Below are 16526 nucleotides of genomic sequence, written 5' to 3' on the forward strand. Positions count from 1 at the left end.
CCTGTCTGTTTCATCTGTCTCGCAATCTGCACTGTTTCACCATCAAAACCTTATGGTCTCTGCGCTATTTCCTCATGCTGTATATGTATAGTTGTCACTGGCATATTTTCTCCAATAATGTACTGTTCTGAGACATTTTGATCTGGCCTCAAACAGTAGTGTGCTGCCCTTTGAATTACCATAAAAATGATCTCTGCTTGTGTGCTCCCAAGCAGCAGGTACCATAGAGCGGTGACACGAAGCATGGTCCCCGAGTTGAATAGCGGTTACCCATGAATTGGTCTTTGTGACTGGAAGCATGTGCGCAGTCAAAATCCATGTCGTGCACCATCACCCCTCTTGATAAGGTCTGTTAAATCCACCTGCATCACCTGAACCATTTCACCAGGTCCTGCACCCTGCCACTTGTTTCAGTGGTGCAGCAATGATGCCCTCTGAATCATGCCATTCATTTCAAAAGGTGCAGGGAAGATGCAGGGCTGGTTCATGATTTTTCTGCACTCCCTCTGCTATTGGTGCTGACTTGGTACAGACGTACAAGTACAGCACAGCAGACTACACGTTACAAGGGAGCAAGCACCATTGAAACCACGCTTCTGTGCATCTGCTATGTCCACGCAAGTATTTGTGTGGTATTGATACCTCAGAAGCCGATAATCCCTGTAGTATGTAAACTCTCAAACTCACGCACTCAGTGTGCTTTACTTCGATGATGCCTGCACTGCATCTGCACCGCTAAAATCGGGCTGCACCATTTCTGAGATTCTCGTGCACTGCCACGAACTGGTTCACAGTGGTGCAAGCAAATCAAATTACCCTATAATTTTCTGCTTGATGGTGTGCGCTGTGAACCTTGCCCAGCAAGCACAGAAAGCAGTGAAACGACGTGCAGCATGGCAGTTGGAGAGAAAATTTGACATTCGAGGCACCTATATAACTTGCATGGAGAGATTATATTGTTCAGCATATGCTGAACTGAAAGAAACCAATTTTTCTACCTTTTACAGGGACCCTAAAGAGAAACTTTAGAAACTGTTAGTGTGGTATCATCAACTTCAACATATTTTTCCTATTTGTCTCAGTAAAGGTTTCTGAAACTTGCCATGTTCAGTCTTTGCCGATAAACACTTAACTGGGCCGTAGTAGACGCCGTCTAAATCCGTTATGCAGTGATGTTGCCGCTGCGCCAATTGCGACGAATCGCGGTGAGAGCCAAACCCTGCTGCATCCCGCTACATTTATGAGAAACCTGCACCTACCCTGCTCCAAAAGGGTTGCTCAGGCTTTCGAAAATGGAGCGAAGGCCTCAGGCACTGCTTCTCTGGACCATCGAAAGCGGCATGGCATGGACCGCCCCATCTTAGGCAATGGAACAGCGTCGATTTGCAGGTGGCAGCGATTAATTGGGCTGACACCTTGAGCCAGATGACCAATGTCAAAACAGTGATGAAAGTTTTGGATGCTGTTAGGTTTCTTGTTCAATTTTTCCTGACAACACACACTATGTCACAGTCTTGGCGGCCGTGAGCAAAGTTGTCGCACTCAATTTGCTTCACTTTTGTTGGCGAAACAATTTCACCTAGCTTTAAGACTGTCGTACAGCCATTGCTAAGATTTTGGTCGACTCTGCACCCAACAGCAACTTTCACCACTGGATATTGATGAAGCGGCACTAGGTAGGCTTAGCTGTGTCATATAGTCATGACAAAAATTATCTGCTGGCTGACATGTTGGTGGGCAGCAGGCCGCAGTGGCTAGGTGGCCGTAAATATGTTTGAGCAAGTAACACACTTTGGAGTTTGGGCACAATATCACAAGCTAGACTGCTGCCTGGAAGCCAGGATTAAGTCCGTGGGTGACATGCCAGCAACTATAACCACGAACGCTTTTTCGAAGTTAGTATTTTGTGCTTACGGAATGGAATGGCAAAATCTCGCATGTAGGCAGGATGCACCAAACCGAATTTGCACATCACAACCTTGACAGTGTCACACAGTCAAACGTTGCGTGTGCCACTTTATAACGACGTGCGACGAGCCAAAGCTAGATGCGCCCTCGGTGTCTACTAACAATATTTATAGTAGATGGTATGTCAGTGAAGCGCAGCGCAAAGCAAAGGTAAGTAAATTTTTTGTACCACTGACTTTATAAGAAGCAACAAACTAATTTTCAAGTTAAAGTTCATGTTCTTGAACTGCCTAATTATTTGGATGTTCTTTCTCAAAAATCTGAAAAATCGGCAGGCAACATGTAGGTGATTATGCAGCATGCCAGCCAAGAAGCCCGATAGAGCTTATTACAGCTGTGCGACTGCCTTCTCTTGGCTCTGGCATTCTCCCACAATAAGCTTCGTCAAGCGGGAGGGGTCTCTGTGTATGTACTCCCACCTATGAATGCAAAATTATCCCACTCTATGTCACATTTGAAGATAAATACCTCAGAACGGAAGCATTCTTGAAGAATCAAACAAAATGAAGTTGTCTCCAAATTGATCACTCAAGTTTTTAATTTTAACATATATACCATATATCATGAAATAATAAAGAAATATTTGCCTGCGCTACTTGTTTGCAAAATTATGTATTCCAGAAAGCCATAAACCACTTATGCAAGCAATATGTATTTGCATAGATAGCTTTAGTTTTGATCAAAATCACTGATATTGCAAGTTTAGAAGATGTGTATAATCTCAAGATAACGATCTCGCGACAACAATGCAAAAATGAATACTTGTCATTTCTGTTTAAGAAGGTAAATTAGGAGAGTATGTCTATTACATTAGGCTCACTGTATTATCAACAGACCTTTCTTTCACAGAGTGCTCCATTTTAAAGGATACATTTCTAGTGAAGGGATCATGCTGAAGGTTTTCAAAATGCCTTCGAAGTCTGTACGCAACCCGATCGAGTGCTTCCATGCTTATCCTAGTCACTTTTTAAGCGCATGCTAAGACACCACTGCTTCGTTGCAGTTTATAGTGAGAAGTGCGATGAAGGAGGTGTGACATTTTTAGTGTTTGAACTGACGTTATGAACCATCGACCACTTACTGCTTTCACATGGCTCTCCCACTGTAAGAGTTTCATATAATATAGTTTGCAATTCCTTTCATAAACCTACTCCGAAAGTATACTTTACTGTTTCAAAAGGCATTTTTGGCTGCTCTGAAAGCTGCTCCGTAATGGCATGGGCCAGTAACATCACTGATTACTTCATAGCGAGCTGCTGTGGAAACGTCAAGGTGGTCGGCGCCACTTCCGCTCCTTTTTCTTGCTTGCCAAGCCTCTCCTCTCCTCACTGTGAGAGTGGTGTTTTTGCTGTGGCATAGAAGGGTAATTATGCTAATACAGGTAAAATAATTTCTCTCTTCCCCTTAAGGACAGTGTGATATGGGGAATTCTGGAAAGTACTATCAGGCTTTTCTCTCATGCCTTTACTGAGCATTCACCACGTCACGTGCAGGGAAGTACATGAAGATGATGGATGTACTGAACACCATTGCCTTTGATGTGTTCCTGTGCATGTCGCAGCTGTTCAACTACTACCTCTATGCGGTGAGTCATTGTCATACTTTTAATATGCATAAAAAATATTTTATGCACTTATACAGTGACTGATTTTAGGCCCATTTACAGCCACGTGATGTATAATCATTAAAATTCTTTGTCTGTATAACCCGCGACGAGCTTTAACTCACTGTGTTAACACTCTTAAATCCATAGCTGGTTCTTTTGCCAGCAAAATCGATACCTCAGTCAATCAATCAATTCACACAGTGGGTGCAGTTTCGTGGCCTGTAAGGAGCTCTGCATCTCAGCCAATGTTTGGCACAGTGGGTCACCATGACAAATAAGACACAGGGTGAAAACATCAGCATCAACATTGTGTAGGAAAAAAAATATATTGCTCTTTGTGTAATGGCGCTTACATAGAGGCCTTGAATTCTTGAAGGGAACCCAGGAATATTCTTTTGAGGGGTAAATGAATCCACTCAATCGTTTGTTTACGCAACTAAAATTTGAAAGCATTTCCCTAAAGCAACCTACCCTCTAGCAAGAGAACTAATAGTTGCTAATAGTTCTGAGAACTAATAACTAATAAGTGCTAGTCAAAAGGTACAAACAGGTGCTTGGATTACCAAGCTGCTGTTTGTGCCTTTTGGCCCATGATAAAAATTATGTTGCCGCTGTTGACCGGGTTCCTTCAGTGGCATAAGCAGTAGGTGAATGCCAATAAATTTGATTGAACAGACAAGTTAAGCTGAATCGGTGAGTGGTATATAAAATGCCATACATATAGTATTACAGAAGTTGTTTGTGTTATAACTGCAGCATCACAGTAAGCTACGATGAATATTCCTGTCTCATGTAAGTCATACTTAAGAAATGCAGAGGTATTAAAATGCACACACATGCATGCCCCCTGCAGGTGATGGCGATTTTGCAGTTGTGGATGCCGAGTTTTCTTGTAGTCTATCGCAGAAAGAAATGCCCACATATAAATATACTTCTGATACAGTGTGTGCGTGCAAAATTATTTTGTGGCTGGCTTGTTAAACAAAAAGCAGGAAAAAGATTTATGTCAGTGCAATGTGATGGTGTTGTTGCTGGTTGTTTTTACTTGTTTTTATCCATGCCTAGACATTCTATGACTGCACAGTTTCCTGTGCCTGTTACACACAAATGTAATATATGTGTATATATTGCCGATGTGTGGTATATACATTTGTTTGTAAAGCAAAGCTACCATAATAGCAAAAATTCAAATTCTTACTGGGTTCTGCTGGCACATCTTTAATTTTTACCATTACACTGTAATTCATCACCTTAGTCTAGTACTTCAAGATGGTTCATGTTGTTTTTGATGCTCCCAAATAATAAAATATTACAGTTTTGTGAAGCCACCAGCCTAGTTTGTATGTGCGGCTATTTGCAGCCACAGAAAATAAGCATTGTTTCCTAGTTGGAAAATTCAGGTATTTAAATAAACTGCTACATCTTTCTTTGTTATGCGAGGTATGGAAGATAGGATAAAACATATCAGGCAACCATCTAGTGCAGTTAGACCAGCTGAATGTTCTGTGTGCATTTTTTCGCTCTACTGGACCTTTGCTCACTCATCTACCAGAGGAAGGGACAGGTCAAGTTAACATAACATGTCCCTTGCTTTGGTGAAGGTCTATTTTAATAACCAGCTAGTACAGTCAATTTCTCCTAATTCCGCCTCCACCACCGGATTTATCAAATTAGGCCACCAGATTTATAAAATTATTTGGCGAGTTAATTCATTGCTGCTGTATTTGGCAGTGCTTACTCGACTCTAATGTGCAACCCATTTTTGTGGGTTCGAATTTAGAAAACAGTGTGCACCCAAATCTAACAAGCACCAAATTTTATAACCAAAAAAATTTAGTACCCTGCCTTTGCACCGCGTAATCAGAAAAAATCTGAAACCTGTAGAATTTACCTTCACAGAACGTAAATTTATTTGCACTTAATGACCATCGTCATCATTCAGACCAACTTTTCTAGATTTCTTTCAGTTTGCAAGCTCTCCCGAGCCGCGCGCGAGAAAATGATGCCCTTCTGCTTCCACTCACCACGCGGTGTAGCTGTCGCTGTCGGCCCGAAGCACTCGTGCCCAGCAGCAGTTGCGAGAGCCTTCTCCGCCTGCCTTTTCTGAGCTGTCACGTTGATACTTCGGTCTCATGGTTAAGGAACTGCTTAGCCTGAGTGGTGAGGGTTAGATAAAGAGCAGCCTAATGCAAGGCCGGGAAGAACTGATAGTTTATTTTCTTCTTCATCATCATCATCATCATCATTATCAGCCTGGTTACGCCCACTGCAGGGCAAAGGCCTCTCCCATACTTCTCCAACAACCACGGTCATGTACTAATTGTGGCCATGCTGTCCCTGCGAACTTCTTAATCTCATCCGCCCACCTAACTTTCTGCCGCCCCCTGCTACGCTTCCCTTCCCTTGGGATCCAGTTTGTAACCCTTAATGACCATTGGTTATCTTTCCTCCTCATTAAATGTCCTGCCCATGCCCATTTCTTTTTCTTGATTTCAACTAAGATGTCATTAAATCACGTTTGTTCCCTCACCCAATCTGCTCTTTTCTTATCCCTTAACGTTACACCTTTCATTCTTCTTTCCATAGCTCGTTGCGTCGTCCTCAATTTTAGTAGTACCCTTTTCGTAAGTCTCCAGGTTTCTGCCCCGTAGGTGAGTACTGGTAAGACACAGCTATTATACACTTTTCTCTTGAGGGATAATGGCAACCTGCTGTTCATGATCTGAGAATGCCTGCCAAACGCACCCTAGCCCATTCTTATTCTTCTGATTATTTCCGTGTCATAATCTGGATCCGCAGTCACTACCTGCCCTAAGTAGATGTATTCCCTTACGACTTCCAGTGCCTCGCTGCCTATTGTAAATTGCTGTTCTCTTCCGAGTCTGTTAAACATTACTTTAGTTTTCTGCAGATTAATTTTTAGACCCACTCTTCTGCTTTGCCTCTCCAGGTCAGTGAGCATGCATTGCAATTGGTCCCCTGAGTTACTAAGCAAGGCAACATCATCAGCAAATTGCAAGTTACTAAGGTATTCTCCATTAACTTTGTGGGGTCTCACACACCCGTGCTCTTGGGACAAAGGAACGACAACGCAGTAGTGCAAACAATCACAAGGGCATTTATTGCACCTTTCATAGATCAGTGCCTGCTAGCCGAGTTGCTATCCACAAAACATGCCGATGGGCGCGCGACAAATCTAGAAGTCTGACTCACCGCGACCGGAAGCGAGCGAATATGTTAGCCCCATGCTGGATCCCAACGCCTGGTCCTTCGCGTGTATGGTCACGCGAATCGTGGCGCGTTCGAAGGCGGCCACGCGAGGCGGTTTCGCAGAAGCATCGGTCGCCGCGCACGCGGAATGTCCACGCCGCGCGCCGACCCGCCTTGGAAGAGAGTCGCTCCACGCGCGGCACGGCACGTCCGTGCTGCTTGCTGTCTCGAACCCCAGAGCGCAAGCGCCTTCCCTTCGGCGCCCAGGTAACCTCGCCTGTCGGCGGCGTTAGCAGCGCAACACTCGCGCCATCTCTCGCACTGCGCTTCAACCACATCGGTCGGCGCAGGCGTCACGCAGGCCACGCGGCGAAGCGGGAGTACAGGAGACGCGCTATGCGGGAAAAACATCAGGGGACGCGCGAGAGTCGCGCATCCCCACATCCCCCCAACCTTAAATCACTACATATTCCGGCGAAACATGTCACTCGGTCTCACATCAACGCGTGCTTCGCGACAAGGCAGTACATGTAACAATGGCCGCGCCGAAGAAATGTCCACGCTGTCCATAGCATGCGAGCCGACATTGTCCTTGGGTGCACCGCTGGCGTCCGCCGGTCACAGCGGCAGCTTTGCAGACTCGACGGCACGATGCCAGGCCAGGACTCCGGAGACGACGACGCAGTAGTCGGTACGAACGAGCGTCGCTCGCGCCGACGCGCCCTGCTGGCAAGAGCCGCCGCAGCTGTCGGTGACCGCCGGCTCCTTTGTCCGCCGCCGAGGGTTGTGAGCTGGATGCAGGAGGCCGCCGAAGTCGCTGCGCCGAACTGGCCACAGCATCACCATCGCCCGGGGTGGCTCGATCGTAGTCCGGGGCAGCAGCGCAGACGATGTGCAGGTGACAGCAAGCCAGGGGTGACTCCAATCACGCTGCGTACATTCAACACACTCGGCAAACACTAAAGTAGTGCAAGGGAGAGGAATTATGCATGCGCATTGCCCACGTGGCACGATGTTCAACTCGGCCAGCAAAAGATCGGGCAGCTACTAAGATGCTAAGTTCACGTGAACGAAGCTCGCTTTCTTGAGTCGAACGAGTAATTTCAATTCGTGCGAGGCTAACTAGAATGAGGGAAGCAACTTGCAACACCTCAACGCCACGGTCCACCAGGTTGTGTCCCTTCACGTGCGACAGGCAGCTTCGTAAAGCCTTAGGCCTAAAGCGTCGCTACCCTGACAACAACCGGCATCCAAAAACAACACCCAAAATGAGCGCAAAACAGGCAGCCGCGAAGAGACGTCAGCTCTGTGAGGTGTTCCTACTCCGCTCGGTGCACCCAGCATCCGAGTTGACGGCGCCCACCGCCCCAGACGGTGTCGGAGCGCCCGGTGCCAGGCCGCAATACCAGTCAGCCCATAGTGGCACCCGTGGCCCGCGGCCACCGGCTCCCAGAGCCGCGACTTCATCCGAGTCAAAGAGATAGAAGCTATTTACATAAGAAATTCGGACCACCCACGAGGCTTCCGTACTCACTCGCTTCAGGCTTGCCACTGCTCTGCGGGCGCTCAGCCTCGCTCTCCCAGGATGCAGACCACGTGGCTCTCGTACTGACGAATTTCATTAAAAAAAACACTTGCGGAAAGGCTTAGCATGTTTACATGTTCAAACACACTACAGCCACCATCACCTCGCTCAAGAAAGCACGCCGCCGACGCTAGCGATCAAAATTCACGCTAGGCCTACGCTTCGGTTCAAACAAAGGTCTCGAACGAATCAAACTGGTAAATCTATCGTCCGATGTCCCAAGAGCCCCACGTTGGGCGCCAGATGTGGGATCTGCCCTCCTGTGCTCTTGGGACAAAGGAACGACAGTACACACTAGTGCAAACAATCACAAGGGCATTTATTGCACATTTCATAGATCAGTGCCTGCTAGCCGAGTTGCTATCCACAAAACATGCCGATGGGCGCGCGACAAATCTAGAAGTCTGACTCACCGCGACCGGAAGCGAGCGAATATGTTCGCCCCATGCTGGATCCCAACGCCTGGTCCTTCGCGTGTATGGTCACGCGAATCGTGGCGCGTTCGAAGGCGGCCACGCGAGGCGGTTTCGCAGAAGCATCGGTCGCCGCGCACGCGGAATGTCCACGCCGCGCGCCGACCCGCCGGGGAAGAGGGTCGCTCCACGCGCGGCACGGCACGTGCGTGCTGCTTGCTGTCTCGAACCCCAGAGCGCAAGCGCCTTCCCTTCGGCGCCCAGGTAACCTCGCCTGTCGGCGGCGTTAGCAGCGCAACACTCGCGCCATCTCTCGCACTGCGCTTCAACCACATCGGTCGGCGCAGGCGTCACGCAGGCCACGCGGCGAAGCGGGAGTACAGGAGACGCGCTATGCGGGAAAAACATCAGGGGACGCGCAAGAGTCGCGCATCCCCACAACTTTTATCCCCAATTCTTCCCAATCCAGGTCTCTGAACACCTCCTGTAAACACGCTGCGAATAGCATTGGAGAGATCATATCTCCCTGCCTGACGCCTTTCTTTATTGGGATTTTGTTGCTTTCTTTATGGAGGACTATGGTGGCTGTGGAGCCGCTATAGATACCTTTCAGTATTTTTAGATACGGCTCGTCTACACCCTGATTCCGTAATGCCTCCATGACTGCTGAGGTTTCAACAGAATCAAACGCTTTCTCGTAATCAATGCAAGCTATATATAAGGGTTGGTTATATTCTGCACATTTCTCTATCACCTGATTGATAGTGTGAATATGATCTATTGTTGAGTAGCCTTTACGGAATCCTGCCTGGTGCTTTGCTTGACAGAAGTCTAAGGTGTTCCTGATTCTATTTGTGATTACCTTAGTAAATAGTTTGTAGGCAACAGACAGTAAGCTGATCGGTCTATGATTTTTCAAGTCTTTGGCGTCCCCTTTATTATGGATTAGGATTATGTTAGCGTTCTTCCAAGATTCCGGTACGCTCGAGGTCATGAGGCATTGCGTATACAGGGTGGCCAGTTTCTCTAGAACAATCTGCCCCCCATCCTTCAACAAATCTTCTGTTACCTGATCCTCCCCAGCTGCCTGCCCCCTTTGCATATCTCCCAAGGCTTTCTTTACTTCTTCCGGCGTTACCTTTGGTATTTCGAATTCCTCTAGACTATTTTCTCTTCCAGTATCGTCGTGAGTGCCACTGGTACTGTATAAATCTCTATAGAACTCCTCAGCCACTTGAACTATCTCATCCATATTAGTAATGATATTGCCGGCTTTGTCTCTTAACGCATACATCCGATTCTTGCCAATTCCTAGTTTCTTCTTCACTGTTTTTAGGCTTCCTCCATTCCTGAGAGCATGTTCAATTCTATCCATATTATACTTCCTTATGTCAGCTGTCTTACGCTTGTTGATTAACTTCGAAAGTTCTGCCAGTTCTATTCTAGCTGTAGGGTTAGAGGCTTTCATACATTGGCGTTTCTTGATCAGATCTTTTGTCTCCTGCGATAGTTTACTGGTACCCTGTCTAACGGAGTTACCACCGACTTCCATTGCACACTCCTTAGTGATGCCCACAAGATTGTCGTTCATTGCTTCAACACTAAGGTCCTCTTCCTGAGTTAAAGCCGAATACCTGTTCTGTAGCTTGATCTGGAATTCCTCTATTTTCCCTCTTACTGCTAACTCATTGATCAGCTTCTTATGTACCAGTTTCTTCCGTTCCCTCCTCAGGTCTAGGCTAATTCGAGTTCTTACCATCCTGTGGTCACTGCAGCGCACCTTGCTGAGCACGTCCACATCTTGTATGATGCCAGGGTTAGCGCAGAGTATGAAGTCTATTTCATTTCTAGTCTCGTCGTTCGGACTCCTCCACGTCCACATTCGGCTATCCCGCTTTGCGGAAGAAGGTATTCATTATTCTCATATTATTCTGTTCCGCAAACTCTACTAATAACTCTCCCCTGCTATTCCTAGTGCCTATGCCATATTCCCCCACTACCTTGTCTCCAGCCTGCTTCTTGCCTACCTTGGCATTAAAGTGGCCTTTAGTATAGTGTATTTAGTTTTCACTCTACATATCGCCGATTCCACGACTTCATAGAAGCTTTCGACTTCCTGGTCATCATGACTGGATGTAGGGGCGTAGACCTGTACAATCTTCATTTTGTACCTCTTATTAAGTTTAACAACAAGACCTGCCACCCTCTCGTTAATGCTATAGAATTCCTGTATGTTACCAGCTATATTCTTATTAATCAGGAATCCGACTCCTAGTTCTCTTCTCTCCGCTAAGCCCCGGTAGCACAGTAAGTGCCCGCTTTTTAGCACTGTATATGCTTCTTTTGGCCTGCTAACTTCACTGAGCCCGATTATATCCCATTTACTGCCCTCTAATTCCTCCAATAGCACTGCTAGACTCTCCTCACTAGATAACGTTCTAGCGTTAAACGTTGCCAGGTTCATATTCCAATGGCGGCCTGTCTGGAGCCAGTGATTCTTAGCACCCTCTGCTGCGTCGCAGTGTTGACCGCCGCCGTGGTCAGTTGCTTCACAGCTGCTGGGGACTGAGGGCCGGCGTTTGATTGTTGTGTTCATATAGGAGGTTTTGACCAAGTACTGCACCAGGGTGGCCAATCCTGCTCTGGTGAGGGAGTGCGTTACCGGTTCTGGTCACCGGGATCAGGCCACACTCCAGGCCTGTTTGTGCAATTTTATCAACACACGGATTTTTTTTTTAATCGGGTGGAATATTGTCGGCACCGGGATTCGAACCACGGACCTCTTGCACGCGAGGCGGGTGTTCTACGGCGGGAACTACGGTCGTCGGGGTAAATTCGGCAGAATCCGAGAAGCGAAACGCATTACTGGTAACCTGAATTTCCACTTTGTTTATCGCATGCACTTCGGACGTTTACCTCAAACGTTTTAGTGTTTGTTACAGTAACACTTATTTGGAAGAATGCACAAAACAATAAGGAAAACTATAATTAGCTATGTTCTGTTCCCTTTCTAGACCACAGTCACGAAATTCCGTACTCTGTTGCCGACGCATGGAGCACCGTATAGACCAGAGCAGGGTTTTGCATGTTAATTTTAGAATGGTAATTTCAATCAACACAAACAACCATTAAATGAAGACAAACTTAGTCAAAAGCATGGAGGGAATAGCTACAGAAGAGCTTTTTTATTTGTAATGGCGGCCTTTTCTCTGTTTTCTGGCCGGCGATTTAGGTTTCTCGCATAAAGATGCATGCAAGTCACAATGACAAAATGCCACACCTGGCATGTAAAAGTAGTCATGAGCTCTGCACATCCAAGTCAAGCAAGGTTCAGCAATTCCAGCTCGTCTAGCACATCCCAAAAGATATCCCCCAAAAAGGGACCTTCTCTTAAGGAAATAGAAACTGCTTTGTTTGCAGTATTTGTAAACTGTAGCATGGGTTTTGGTGAGACGCTCCAGGCACCCTTGCTTGACGCTCTTGTACAGCGTAAGGTATAAGTCAATGCCAACAACTGGCACTGGAGAGCTGATATCTTCCATACAGGAAGGGCAAATTCTGCTCTTGGAATATTTGTGCACCACATATTTTTCTTTTATTATTGAAATGAATATTAGGAGAGGTTGGCACCTTTGCGGTGGCAGCGGCTAATCCTTGTCACTTTGCAAAGGAAACAAATATGCACAAAAAGGGAGAATAATGACACAAAATATGGTACTCAGTAGAACACCAGATAAATAAAAACGATACAGTCTAACAGTACATGAATCGCAAAGCTTTGTGCATGAGTTCAGTACACATTTGCATATATAAAGACAGATATTTTTAATAGTCAAACACACAAAAATGTAATTACACTGCAAGCACAGAACACAATCACACACTGCGTAGAAATCACGATCACCATATAAATCAATCTTTAACCCAGAACAACGCCCATATCACTCATTCAGCTTATTAGGATCACCTGAAACCCCAAAATGTTGTTGCCCTCGAAAAACTTCTTCAAAGCAAGACGTGCTCTTTTCTGAAAGCCCATAGTTGGCGATGGACCAAGTATCTTTTTTAGAGTGAAGGGTCTTCTGTAGAGAAGTAACAAATTTGCCTGCAGTACCCTTTGTTGTGGGTAGTACTTAGTGCATTTGAGGAGGAGATGATATACATCTTCGTCTGGATGGCCACAAGAACACTGCGGACTAGAGACACGTTTTATCCTGTATGAGAAGTGTCTCGTAAATGCAGTTCCAAGCCACAGGCAGTGCACCAATGTTTCAAATTTTCTGTTTTCTCTTAGATATTCTGGAATTGATAGGTGCATACATGGGTCTATGAGGTATAACTCCGAGTTCTTAGATTGCTGATCAAACCAGGTAGTTTTGCCGAGATGAAAGGAAATCTGTCTCGGGAGCAGACAGACTTCACTTCGCAAAAGGGGAAGATTGATTGTCTCTGCGTTATTGTGCACCTGATTCGCAGCTGCGTCCGCTGCAGTATTACCAGGAATATTGCAGTGCCTGGGTATCCACTGAAATGCAATTACCATATTTACTCGCATAATGATCGCACTTTTTTGTCCGAAAAATTGACGCAAAATCAGGGTTGCGATCATTATGCGGGTTAAATTTCCCGCGAAAAGGAAAAAAAAAATTTTTTTCATCCCGCGTTTGCTTCGGGACGTCAAAACAAAAATTGCGGCCGGCGGAGCGAGTCGAACGCACCGAACACGATTTTTTTTTCTTTTCGTGAGTACATTACGGGCATTGAAACAGTTTGTTCCATATCAGTAATGAATAATAACGTTAATATCGGCAAGTTTGCGGCAGTAACGTAGCCATGTCCACTTTGAGGGGACAGAAACAGATGGGTGCGCTTAGCTGCCAGTGACATAGAAACACATGGCTGGCATGCTGCAGAAACTGTGGCATCTGTCTTCACTACTATCCTAACACGGCATGTTTCCGCTAAGGGTGGGTGAATATCTTAGCTGTGTTACAAGCGTCGGTGTAGGAATAAGGTACACTTTTAACATATCAGTCTAAACGTGGCTACTATCGTTGCCGCTCGCGATTTTTTGCGTGCCCACAAGTGTAGATGAGAAGAATCGAAAGGCTCCTTTTTTGTTGTTGTTGACACCATTATAAAGCCTACACATAATAAAGGCGAGTTTGGTTGCAGCTTTTTTTTAGTCATGGAAGTGCGAAAAGGGATGAAAGTAATGTAATGAGGCTTCTACTTAAGAATGTTTGGTGCGTGCAGACTGCTTGGTTTGTCTTCAAGAGTCGTTCACATAGCATTCGACAGATGGTAAGCGTGATCACTATTAGCTAGACTTGGCTCACAACATATTGCTGCGGCAAGTTCGGGCTGCGATCATTACACGGGAAATAAAAGAAATAGAATTTTGAGGACAAAATTCAGGGGTGCAATCATTACGCGAGTTCGATTATTATCCAAGTACAAGTTGGTACGGTAACATGAACTTGAATTAGTGCTCGTCCTCTCTGCTTCTAGTCTCTGTCTATGTCACTTCGTGCTACAATTCAAGATCATGCTACATGATTCATTGCACTTGCTTTTGTATGTTCTTTGAGCATCTCATACAATACCAAAGTGTTCAAAGAATTTTTCTTATTGCTTTGTATTAATGTGAGAGTGGCTTGCGAATCACTAAACATAACTCATTTTTGCTAATTCTTTTCTGATGTTATGAAACGCAAAGCACACAGGATTGCAAACAGTTGTGCCACGGTGAAAGATGTCTCTCGGGACAATTTAAATGTTTGCTCTAGCGCCAAATGTGGAATGACGAATGCTGAAGCCGAGGAATTTTTATGGCACGAACTGTCTGTGTATACGTGGTTGTACTGGGGATACTGACACGTGTACTTCATCTTTATCGGGCGACCACGTTTCACCGCCTAACAAATGTTATTGCATAGCGCAGGACACGCCTGCATGTATCGGATGTTTCTGGAATGTTATCGATGGTTCCATTCGCTGTCTGTCACCGAACCTTTTGTAATTTGATTGTGTGTATTCACGACGCAAATAGTGTAGAATTTTGTGGAAGACACGCGGGTCCCAGCTATTACTCTGGAACATTCAACGACTGATGTATAAAAGCCGAAGCGCTTGACCCGCTAATCAGATTTTCGACGATCGCCGAGTTTGTTCGCCGCTATTGTTGTTCTTTGAGTGTAGCCTGCTTTTGAAGGCACAAGTTCGTCCAATAAAAGGCTAGTTTCATTAATCACAGTTTTGCTGCCTTCTTTGCCGCCACTTCACCGTCACTTCGCCTTCTTCCCCGTCAATTTACTATACAATGAGTAAATTTGGAACAAATTTTTATGACACAAACTGTCTTTATATACGTGGATGTACTGGGGCTATAATAAGTAAATCTTGAAGGAATTTTTATGATGCAAACCATCTGTATATACGTGGATGTACTGGGGATATAATGAGTCAACTTGGAAGGAATATTTATGATACAAACCGTCTGTATATAGGTTGGAAGGAATTTTTATGACACAAACCATCTATATATATGTGGATGTACTGGGGATATAATGAGTAAATTTGGAAGCACACCGTTGGAAGTAAGCTCGCCTGCAGAAACTGATCGAGTCCAGAATGCTCGAGTTAACTTCTGAAGCTGACTCACCCAAAGACAGTGACAGTGACCACATTTACTCCAAGGGAGTAAATGTGAAGTTACTTTCTGAAGCTGACTCGCCCAAAGACAGTGACAGTGACCACATTTACTCCAAGGGAGTAAATGTGGTCAAGAAAAGTAGTACTAGACGCTATAATACACTTCTCCCTTGGAGTAAATGTGGTCACTGTCACTGTCTTTGGGTGAGTCAGCTTCAGAAGGTAACTCGAGCATTCTGGATTCAATCAGCTTATGCAGGCGAGCTTGCTTCCAACGGTGTGCTTCTCTCGATTTCTTCAGTGTACCTTGAACAACCACAAGCGCAGCACTCGGTGCACCCTCCACACTTCCACGCAGACCTCTCTTTGAGGTGGTAGAGACTAAGCAGTCGGAATATTTGAGTAAAGTTCACACTTTAAAAAGTTCAGCTCGCTACTTCGATCAGGTGGCGGCGACAATGCGAAGGGACTGCGCCGGTCGTTCAAACAGCATGGCAAGCGCCATCGCGTGGCAGGAACCAGAAGAGCGACACTCCACAAGCTGCAGCTTTCAAACTGAAAGAAATCTAAAAATGTTGATTCAGTAAGCTTTTTATTACTTTGGGCCACAACATGTCGTCCTACGTGCTGTCCAGTCCATTTTATATTCCGCTATTCTTGAATTACTTTACAACTTTAGCAAAACGGTTGTCCCACTCTTCATAATTCAATGCAAGGTTCCAATATGCCAAAAACATGTGACGCAGGTCTGTTGACACTAGCTTAATAGGTAAGGTAACTTCTCTTTTGACTGCACTTTCGTAATAAACCCAGGGCATTGCCATCTCAAACCTAGGCACAACTGTGTAGAAACTTGTTCTTGTCCTTGATCTTGTGATGGCAATGACGATGCTGGTGGCTATGAACATAAACAGTTGGCAATGCTATGAGCACGGTTTCAGTTTTACATTGGCAATTTTCTGTCCCCCCTCCTTTACTCCCCCGAGTTCCTTCATCCAGTTTGTGTTTTCATTCTGTGAAGTGAAGTTTTCATTCTGTGAAGATAAATTTTGCACGTCTCCTTTTTTCTGATTGCAAATATGGGGCTATT

General features: G+C 45.5%; 1 protein-coding gene across 2 annotated transcripts in view; it reads left to right on the plus strand.

Moving 5' to 3' along the window:
- Vps50 (vacuolar protein sorting 50) overlaps positions 1–16526 on the plus strand; it is a 178999-nt gene that overhangs the window by 112460 nt on the left and 50013 nt on the right. For both annotated transcript variants that reach the window (XM_075682820.1, XM_075682821.1), the window contains exon 18: positions 3462–3553. In XM_075682820.1, coding sequence (XP_075538935.1) covers positions 3462–3553 — 92 coding nt within the window. The remainder of the gene's footprint in view (positions 1–3461; positions 3554–16526) is intronic.

The sequence above is a fragment of the Dermacentor variabilis genome, chromosome 2 (genome assembly GCF_050947875.1).
Source record: "Dermacentor variabilis isolate Ectoservices chromosome 2, ASM5094787v1, whole genome shotgun sequence".
In the NCBI taxonomy this organism is placed as follows: domain Eukaryota; kingdom Metazoa; phylum Arthropoda; class Arachnida; order Ixodida; family Ixodidae; genus Dermacentor; species Dermacentor variabilis.